The sequence below is a fragment of the Mesitornis unicolor genome, unplaced genomic scaffold, assembly GCF_000695765.1.
Source record: "Mesitornis unicolor isolate BGI_N332 unplaced genomic scaffold, ASM69576v1 scaffold7428, whole genome shotgun sequence".
NCBI classification, from domain to species: domain Eukaryota; kingdom Metazoa; phylum Chordata; class Aves; order Mesitornithiformes; family Mesitornithidae; genus Mesitornis; species Mesitornis unicolor.
This window is the reverse complement of record NW_010202463.1, coordinates 2349-11679: the sequence shown is the minus strand read 5'-3', so window position 1 is coordinate 11679 and position 9331 is coordinate 2349. Positions and strand designations below refer to the sequence as shown.

Sequence of the window (9331 nt, the reverse complement as noted above, 5' to 3'; positions counted from 1 at the left end):
GCACTGCCCAGTGGAGCAGTGGGTGCAGAAGACTCTCAGGAGCCATTGCTGCACTTCAGCACCACCTCTTGTTGGTCTCAAACCCCCATTGAAACCATTCCTTGGGCTCCCTGCTGGCGGCTGCTCGGGCTCCTGGTGAACCATGTGTGGTTGTGAGCTCAAGTACAGCACCACAGGCACCCCCCATGGCTGCTCCCAGTGTGGGAGTTGGTGTCCATCCTGTGCAGCTCAGCCTGAGAAGGTGTTGGCTGCAGGATCCTGCAGGACAGGGCTCTTCCCAGCGGTACCCAGTGAAGCGGTGGGTGCAGAAGGATCTCAGGAGCTGTTGCTGCACTTCAGCACCACATCTTGTCAGTCTCAAACCCCCATTGAAACCATTCCTTGGGCTCCCTGCTGGCGGGTGCTCGAGCTCCTGGTGAACCATGTGTGGTTGTGAGCTCAAGTACAGCACCACAGGCACCCCCCATGGCTGTTCCCACTGCGGGAGCTTGTGTCCATCCTGTGCAGCTCAGCCTGAGAAGGATTTGGCTGCAGGGTCCTGCAGGACAGGGCTCTTTCCAGCACTGCCCAGTGGAGCAGTGGGTGCAGAAGGCTCTCAGGAGCTGTTGCTGTACTTCAGCACCACATCTTGTCGGTCTCAAACCCCCATTGAAACCATTCCTCGGGCTCCCTGCTGGCGGCTGCTCGGGCTCCTGGTGAACCAGCGGGGCTGCATCTCTTTGTGCAGCTCCGCCGTCCCTCGGGAGAGCTGCTGTACTGGCTTAGGCAAGATTAGTGCTCTTTTTTCCCCAAAATAAAAGCCAAGCGTGTGTATTGTCAGCTTCTGCAGGAGGCCTCTGTCTGGGTTCTGCATCTCCAGGTAGCCAGACGGGCTGATGCTGTTTACCACAGCAAACTGCAGTCCTTGTGAGCCATTTCAAAGGGTAAATGACAGCGCTGGCCTGGCTTGCTCTTTTTTTTCCTCTCTAATAACCATAGATAAGTGCTTACTGAAGACATTACAGCCTCTTCCTGTGCTGAGAAACCAAGTGACCTTTCTCCAGCTTCCTCCTTCCTTTTTTCTTCAGCTTCCTATTTGCATCGTTTCCCCACTCTCTTTTCAGCAGCACTCAGAAAAGTGGACAGGGACCTTCAGGTTTGATTTTTTTAGAGTCCTGGAATGAGAGTTATAAAGGAAAAGGGACTTAGGGAGGGGAATCATTCTTGGTTTGGAAAAAAACATGCTCAAGAAATCGTTCTTATTTACCTGTCAGTGACGCAGCAGCGTTTCTTATTGGAGGTGATTCAGGTGAATTTTGTACATTCTACGTTCTGTAGCTTCACAGGATGGATGCTAGCTGCTTCATGCCTCAGTTTCCCTATCTCTACAGTAATGCTGGTACTTATTTTTGCCCCCAGGAGCACTGATAGGCATATTCAGTGCATGGGAGGATTTGCAGCAAGGCAGATTCTTGTTTACCCCTGCTGTGGTTTCTGTGGGAGCAGCAGGAGGATTTTCCTGTTTGGAGCAAACTCATTGCTCAAGGATATGGCTGAGGTAAAGAGTTCAGTGAGATTCAAGGAAGAGCTCGATACAGCTCAGGGTAAGACCAGTCCAGCCGCTTTGTGTGGGCCAGGATAAAATGTCGGGGGCTGTTATGCATTGGGATGGGAGGCAGATTCCAGCAGATGGGAGGCATCTGGGAGCACAGCTGTGCATCCCTGCAGGCGGGAGTGGAAGCCACCAGGACTGGCTGCTGTGGGGACAAGAGGCTCAAAGGGACGCTTGGTCAGTGTGGGCTGCACCCTCCTGTGCCCCCACGGAGGATTCTGCTCCTTTTCCCCAAATCTCAAGAGTTTAACGACTTTTTTTTTGGTTGTTTCTTTGCAGGGTCCAAGATTCAACATCTGCTGCTTCTGCCCCCAATGCTGCTTCTGCCCCCACTGCAACCCCTTCTTCTCCCGCTGCCCCATCTCAGCCTTCCACATCCGGCAGCGCCGCTTCTGACGCAGGGAACGGCAGCAGACGGAGCAGCGGGTCGGGGACCATGGGAGGTGCTGGAGACGGAGGCCCCAACAGTGCTGCAACCATCCTGTGTAAGCGACAGCTCTGAGAGCATGACATGCAAGAAGAATTTCCTGGGAAATGGGGTTTTTGACCCCTGTTGTTGTTGTCTCTGCTTGCTGGAGGCTTTGCATGAGTCATTTCCACTGGCGTGCCTCAGTTTCCCTGCTCAGGGTAATGCCAGAGTCCTTAGTGAAGCATGTCTAGAGGGTGTCCTGCCTCAGAGCCGGCTGCTGTAGGATTATGGGGTACCCCTGGACTGGCGCAGGGGCCGTTCAGCTGATGTGCTTGTCCTCTTTTTGCAGCTGCCGACAGTTACTGACTCACGCCTCTCTCCCCGTGTGTTGTTCCCCCTCCAGCTGGCTTCGGTGGCATCACTGGGCTGGGCAACCTTGGGATGGGCTCTGCCAACTTCATGGAGCTCCAGCAGCAGATGCAGCGGCAGCTGATGTCCAACCCGGAGATGCTTTCTCAGATCATGGAGAACCCTTTGGTGCAGAACATGATGTCCAACCCTGACCTCATGAGGCAGATGATCATGGCCAATCCCCAGATGCAGCAGCTCATGGAGCGAAATCCAGAGATAAGCCACATGCTGAATAACCCGGAGCTCATGAGGCAGGTGAGTCAGCGGGGCAGGGCCTGTTTAGAGCGTGTTCAGGAGCATCTTTGTGGACCAGCTTCGGTGTCTGCTCTCCAAAATGAGTCTGCGAATGCCAGATCGGTGATTTTTCGAGCTCTCTTCCTCTTCCTTCCTGCTGTAAGCTCCCCACAAACAGATGGTGGTCTTGAGTTATGTGAATACTGATTGCTCAACCCACACGCTTGCAACTCTTACCTCCCTTTTCAGGGCTATTGACTCCATCATGTGCTGGGCAAAAAAAGGGATGCTGGGATCATCCTGACGTGCTGTGTAAAAGGCTCCTTTGTTCTGATTTGGGAATGGGAGTAAAAGCAAAGCTACTGCAAAAGCTTTTTGTTTCTCTTGGTAGATGAATTACAACCTACAGAGCTGTACAGTCAATATTTTACTGCCTGTACCAGTGGGAAGCACCCAGTGATAGGCCAGGATCCTAGAAGTCTCCATTTTCTTTACAATCCCAGACCAGAGAGGGCCCATGGCCTTGAGGATTGGTTTTGGGAGACCAAAGGTTCCCTGTGAGGGATGGGTGAGAGCGTGAGTGTTAAACAGCCCCTGTCAGGACTCAGCTGCTCCCACAGGAGGACTTGTCAGGAGGTCTTTGTGGGTTGTTGCCGAATGAGCCTTGTCTCCTTCTGCTTCTCGGTTAGCTTTATTTCAACTGTGTCGGCCATACATGAAATTCCAGAGCTTCAGGACTAAACTGTGAATGATCTGTACTGGAGCAGCTCCTCAAGTGAGATCCGGATGCTCCTTGTGCAGAGGAGACCCATCAGAAGGCTGCAGAGGGTGAATTTCTTGGTTTTTCTTGAAACGGGAAGGATCTAATCTCTTCCACCTTGCCGTTTTTTGAATGCAGCCCATCTACTTTGAGTAGGAACATATGAGTGTTAAATGTTTGGATGTCCTGATACTGCTTAGAAACAAAACAATGTCATCCAGCTGAATTGAGGTTGAGGAGGAAGAGAGCTGAGCAAGGGTGGGAGGAGCCAGGATCCCTGGGCTCTCTGTGCTTGGATAAATGATCTCTCTGCTCTCTGGCTGTGAGACGGGTTTAATTATACTCTTTCTTCTGGGAGCTGAGCTTTAACTCTTTCAGTGCTTGCCTGGTAGATCGGTACAGTACCACCGTGCTGCTAACCAGGCCCTCGATCTACTCCGTTCTCCCACCATGTGTATGGACCTGAGCTTTCCACGTTTTCCTCCTTCTCCCAGACGATGGAGTTGGCTCGTAACCCTGCCATGATGCAGGAGATGATGAGGAACCAGGACCGTGCTTTGAGTAACCTCGAGAGCATTCCAGGAGGATACAACGCCCTGCGCCGAATGTACACGGACATCCAGGAGCCCATGTTTAGCGCAGCCAGGGAGCAGGTATCGGCTGCGTTCCCGTGAGCAGGGTGCAGTGTGCTGGGCATGCCAAAGGGGTCTTTCCCTCACTCCCCCCCTATGCCAACGGAGCCGCCTTCCCAAAGCGTGGCCGTTCATCCCCTCCTGCTGCAGATGATGAACGCAGCCGCTGGCAGGAGGAGACCACGCAGCGCCGGTCGTCTGCTTTCATTGCATGGCTTGGTGTATCCCAGCAGGGTCCTGCCCCCGTTCCTCTGCTCTCCGAGCAGCCCGGGTGCCAGCCGGTGCCGATGGGGCGGCCCCGTGGCTTCGTTAGCGCGGCCCTCCGCTCTCCGCGGGGCTTTACTGTGTGAGCTGAAGCCCTGACGCCTCTGGATTGGAGCTGGCCGAGCTCCAGCTGGCGTGGAGCGCGGGAGGAGCGAGCGCGGGTCTGGCTGTGGAAGGCCGTGCAGACACGCTCCAGTCTAGCATTACCTACTGGTATGTCCGGGTGCTGGTTTTATGTGGATGTTTTGAAGGCCTGCGTTTTTTGGGAGCCAAATCTAGGGCTGTGGCCGCTGCTTGAGCCTGGCCCTGTTCTGAGCGAGGTGTGTTGTGGATGACGGAGTTCTCAGGAGGCAAATTACCGTGTGCGTGCAGCAAACCCTGGACCGAGATGAATACCGGTGGTTTTTCCCCAGTTGTGCAGCGATAGGGTTTGTCCGACATTCTTTGCCGGGGCTGACTGATGACGGCTGTTTTCTCTTTTCTTTTCTTTTCCACCTAGTTTGGCAACAACCCTTTCTCTTCCTTGACGGGGAATTCGGATAACTCGAGCTCTCAGCCTTTGCGAACGGAGAACCGAGAGCCGTTACCGAACCCCTGGAGCCCCACGCCCCCTGCGTCCCAGAGCCAGGCGCCCAGCAGCGAAGGGAGCACTGGCTCCTCCACCACCCAAAGCACACCGACCGTATCCAACCCCTTCGGGCTGAGCGCTGCTAGCATTGGGGCTGGTACGTAACCCAGAGAGGACCCAGAGGGTGCTGCTGACTGAAGAGGTCACCCAAGCTGCTTTGGGGGGTGGTTTCCAGTGGCATTTGAGTGCCTGTCCATGGGTGCTCTCTAGCACCAGCCCAGCGGCAAGCACAAATGGGTTTATTTCTTGCGTGCCTGTCCGAGGGTTACTTTGGGAACTCTCATGTCCCTGCATCTCTCAAGAGCATGGGAGAGCGGCAGCAAAGTCCACAGCCCCCTTCACTGCTGGCCAGGGGATGAAGTAAAGGCGTTGCTTTCTGTTTCATGTTGTACTTCAGGCGCTGCTGCCGTGCTCAGGCTCGTAAGTGGTTTTCCTTTGTCTTCCTTTCCCTCCCCCTTTGCAGGCATGTTTAACAGCCCAGAGATGCAAGGGCTCCTGCAGCAGATTTCTGAAAACCCTCAGCTGATGCAGAACATGATCTCCGCTCCTTATATGCGGAGCATGATGCAAACCCTTGCCCAGAACCCGGACTTTGCAGCACAGGTAAAAGTGGTGCAGTTCTGTTGTCGTGTACCGTGAGCACAGCGCTTGTGAGCCCAGTCTGTGTCTGCAGTTGGAATGGTTCCTCCTGCAGAAACCAGAGAGCTGTGTGAATATAGACAGTTTTGTTGTGCATCTCCTTAGCCTGAAGGCAGTCACAGCACTGAACCCCGTGTCTTAGCAGAGCCCCTCACTAAAGAAGGTGGCTCTCAAAAGGACAGGGGAATGGCCCTTCTCGTTGCCCATGGCTCCTGTTCAACGCTGCTGCCAGGCACTGAGCTGTCCTGTTTCAGTCCCTGTGAGCAGGGGAGGGAGCCAGGGGTATGACTGACTTGTTACGTAGGGTTTAACAGCCAGTGGCAGCAACCCTCTGACCCTACCTACGTGTGCTGTCTCTTGCTAGATCATGGTAAATGTCCCCCTCTTTGCTGGGAATCCACAGCTTCAAGAACAGCTCCGCCTTCAGCTCCCTGTCTTCCTGCAGCAGGTAAAGGCCCCTGTCTGGCCCTGTGCTGCTCTCAGCTCCAGGGCTTTTCTGTCCTCTAGGAAGGGAGTTACCTCGGCTGCAGACTAGGAAGCGTGGGGGCTTGGGTGGTTTGGGCTGCGAAAGAAAGGGGGTTGCACAGGGGAGAGAGAAAGGGAAAGCTCGTTAGAGAAGGTAATTTAAATTACCTAAAGGTAGACTTCAAATTAGACTGGTTAAACTACATGAAACCCCGGTGTGGACAGTGTCTCACTGTCATGACTTTACAACAATTAAACCAGCTAATTGTGCTAGAGCAGCTGGCTCACTCAGGTAAATCAAATAAAATCACTGTAATTCTGCAGGTGTGTGCCCCCAGTTCTAATCTGATTCACCCAGTTCATTTAGGAAATGTGATCTAAACTCTCTTGAGTGTCTCTGTAGATGAGCCCTGCAGTCTGGAGACTTGAAGGAGGACCCAGACTCACGGGTTGGCTCCGGCTGCGAGACGAGAGGCTCGGCTCCGTGCTGGTTGTCGTGCACATTTCAAGCTGGTGGCTCTCTCGCTGTTTGGTACCGCTGTGTCTCTCTGCCTTTGTTCCCAGATGCAGAACCCAGACTCCCTCTCCATTCTCACCAACCCCCGCGCCATGCAGGCGCTCCTCCAGATTCAGCAGGGACTCCAGACGCTGCAAACGGAGGCCCCAGGACTAGTGCCAAGGTAAGAAGCGTTTCGGAGCGGGTTTCTGCAGGCAGAGCTGACTTGCCTGGTACCAGCAGGCAGGAGAGCTGTTGATTCATCGAGGAGATCTGCTTAGGGCACTGTCATGGGGATTTCTGCCTCTGTGTGTGCGTGTGTGTGTGTGTGTGTGTGTGCCTGCAGGGCTCTCTGAGCTCCAGCCTGATTAGCACTTTCTGCTTGTTTGTACTTCACGGGGAAAGTCCTTGACGCTTTGTTTTTGGAAACAAGGTTTGCAAACGGCTTGATCCCTCCCCCGGTTTTTGTTTGCTGTATTTGAGAACTGTGTCTCTGGGGAACGGTACAAGACCCACAGCTGCCGGCTTGGGTGGGAGACCCACAGCCACCGCGTCGGGTGGGTGCGTTGGGGCAGACCTGAGGATTTCTTACTCCCAGCACCGCACGCGAGCACGACACGGTTTAATTAACAACGCTGTCCTGTAACGTGGGCGTCAGCGAGGGCCGGCCTGGCCGGGGACATCCCAAAGTGCCAGCTTGCCTCTGAGCACACCCTGCCTTCCTCTGCAGCCTCGGCTCCTTCGGCATGCCTCGAATGCCCCCGTCCTCCACAGGAGGAAGCACAATCCCGGAGAACCCCGTTCCCTCCGCTTCGACGCCGGCCAGTGCCTCTCCAGCTGGGGGTGGTAACCCCCAACAGCAGCTCATGCAGCAGATGATCCAGCTGCTGGCCGGAGGAAGCTCTCAAGTATGTAATGGGCAGCTGCATCCTGATACGCTTCTGGTGGGAGGGAGACATCTCCACAGTGAGCTTGAGCTTCTCCCAGTCCCATCCCAGTCTAGGGATGTGGTCCCTAACTGGTTTCTCTTGGGTATGGTGCTCTCTGCTAAGGTTGGTGTCCGGGCCTGGCTATTTCCTTGGGGTGTAGTAACCTTTGGAAGCCAACATGAGTGCAGGGATCTTGTTTGGTTATGCAGAAGGAAAGTTAGGAAAGCAAAAGCTTAGCGATTTGGTGATTGTGTGTGTAAAAGCACCAGGGATCCTCCTCAGATGTACAGAACTTGGACAAACCACGTGCGGCGTCTGTGGCAGTCTGGGGAGCTTGGGTGTATTTCAGTGCACCCAAAGCTCCTCAGGATCCCTGCTCGGCCGTCGCCGCTGGCCCTGCCCGCTGCGGTGTCCAACTCTGAGGTGTTTGTCCTTTCCCTCTGCAGGCGCAGAGCCCTGAAGTGCGATTCCAACAGCAGCTGGAGCAGCTGAACGCCATGGGCTTCATAAACCGTGAGGCCAACCTCCAGGCGCTTATTGCCACCGGTGGGGATATCAATGCAGCTATTGAGAGACTGCTGGGCTCCCAGCCTTCCTAAACTCCTAAACGCTGCCCCGCAGACGTCAGCACATGCATCCATACACATGCACAGGGGGATCATTTTCATATCTGACAGCTGTCCATGTATTTAAAACAAAAAAGATACAGCTTAACCCCTGACCTTCCTACTAAGTTAAGATTTCATGTTGAAATGCTCTTTAACTGGCTTGTATGTGGATTCCAGTTCTCATCGTGGCCACAGAGACTTCAGATGTGTATTTTTTCCTAAATATGCCCTCTGTCTCAGACACTCTTCTCTCTCTCTCTAGATGGTAGAGGCGATACTTCTAGTTACTTACCTGAATGATTGTGTTTTGAGTAGCTTGATTTTAACTGTACATGACGCCCTCCCCCCCACCCCGGCCCCTCCTTTCAGGCAAATATTTAAAACTTGAGCCAAGTTTGGGTTTTGGTTATTTTCCCCCCTCTCCTCCCCCCGGCATCTCCTTGGGAATGGATCAAAAGGAAAACATTGAAATGCCCTGGAAATTGCTGATGTCCTTTATCTTCACGTCCCATCGGATGAGCTCAGCCCGCGTCCCTTGCACGCAGGCGCCCCTGACGCCCTGGTAGAGGGTTAATGCTTATGAGAACGTTTAAGTATGGCCTCTGTATGATTTTAGGGTGGGATAAAGGCGCTTGGATGGCTCCAGGGGTCAGGCTCGCTGCTCTTGAACCTGAGTTGAAGGTGCTGATGCAGGAGAAGGTGTTGGAAAGGGGCGTTTGCGCCCGAGCAGTCGAGTTCTCGCGCGGTGGTGTAGGGGCTGGTTGACTCCTGTGCTCGCTGGGCTCCTCTCTAAAAATGTAAAAACACCAAGCAAAGAAAAAAGGAAATTGGGAAGAAAAAAAAAAGCAAGTTAAGGATCTTTTCGCTTCGCTGGAAAACGTTGAAGTTGGTGTTCTTCCCGGTTTAGATCCATCCTCCATTCCCCTCCCGCGCCCCCCCCGTTTTGGTGTGTTTGAATGTTACGACTCTTCCCAAGAAACTCCCCGAGGACCAGCAGGGTGATATTTTCCCAGGAGCCTCCATGGCTGTGTAATTTGCATACCATTTTTATCAAAGGAAAAATAAATGCGCACAACCATCTGTCTCCCTGCACTCCACGGTATCGTCCTTGATTGCCTCCCTTGATTGAGTTCCCTTCTCTAATTGCCATTAATCCCTTGTCCCCTCTGCTTTCCCTCTCGCAGTCGTGCGGCCTCCCCGGGCTCGTGACGGGAAACCTATGGGACGCTTGAGGAAACGTTTGGAAACGTCCTTTGAATTAGGGA

At 53.7% G+C, this 9331-nt stretch overlaps 1 protein-coding gene across 1 annotated transcript; it reads left to right on the top strand.

Annotated features, from left to right (window-relative positions):
* Positions 1-1874: 1874 nt before the first annotated feature.
* UBQLN4 (ubiquilin 4) lies at positions 1875-8550 on the top strand. The gene is made up of 9 exons (XM_010190397.1): positions 1875-2076; positions 2404-2666; positions 3900-4058; positions 4801-5026; positions 5393-5532; positions 5933-6016; positions 6598-6713; positions 7260-7437; positions 7905-8550. Exons 1-9 carry the CDS (start codon positions 2028-2030, stop codon positions 8055-8057), a joined length of 1368 nt encoding a protein of 455 aa, XP_010188699.1. The 5' UTR covers positions 1875-2027; the 3' UTR covers positions 8058-8550.
* The last annotated feature ends 781 nt before the right edge of the window (positions 8551-9331 follow it).

Excerpts from the sequence above, each read along its gene's own strand:
- UBQLN4 (XM_010190397.1), top strand. The coding sequence starts at position 2,028 with ATGGGAGGTGCTGGAGACGGAGGCCCCAACAGTGCTGCAACCATCCTG. Across the intron at positions 2,667-3,899 it reads ACCCGGAGCTCATGAGGCAG|ACGATGGAGTTGGCTCGTAA; the intron begins GTGAGTCAGCGG and ends TCCTTCTCCCAG. Across the intron at positions 5,533-5,932 it reads ACCCGGACTTTGCAGCACAG|ATCATGGTAAATGTCCCCCT; the intron begins GTAAAAGTGGTG and ends GTCTCTTGCTAG.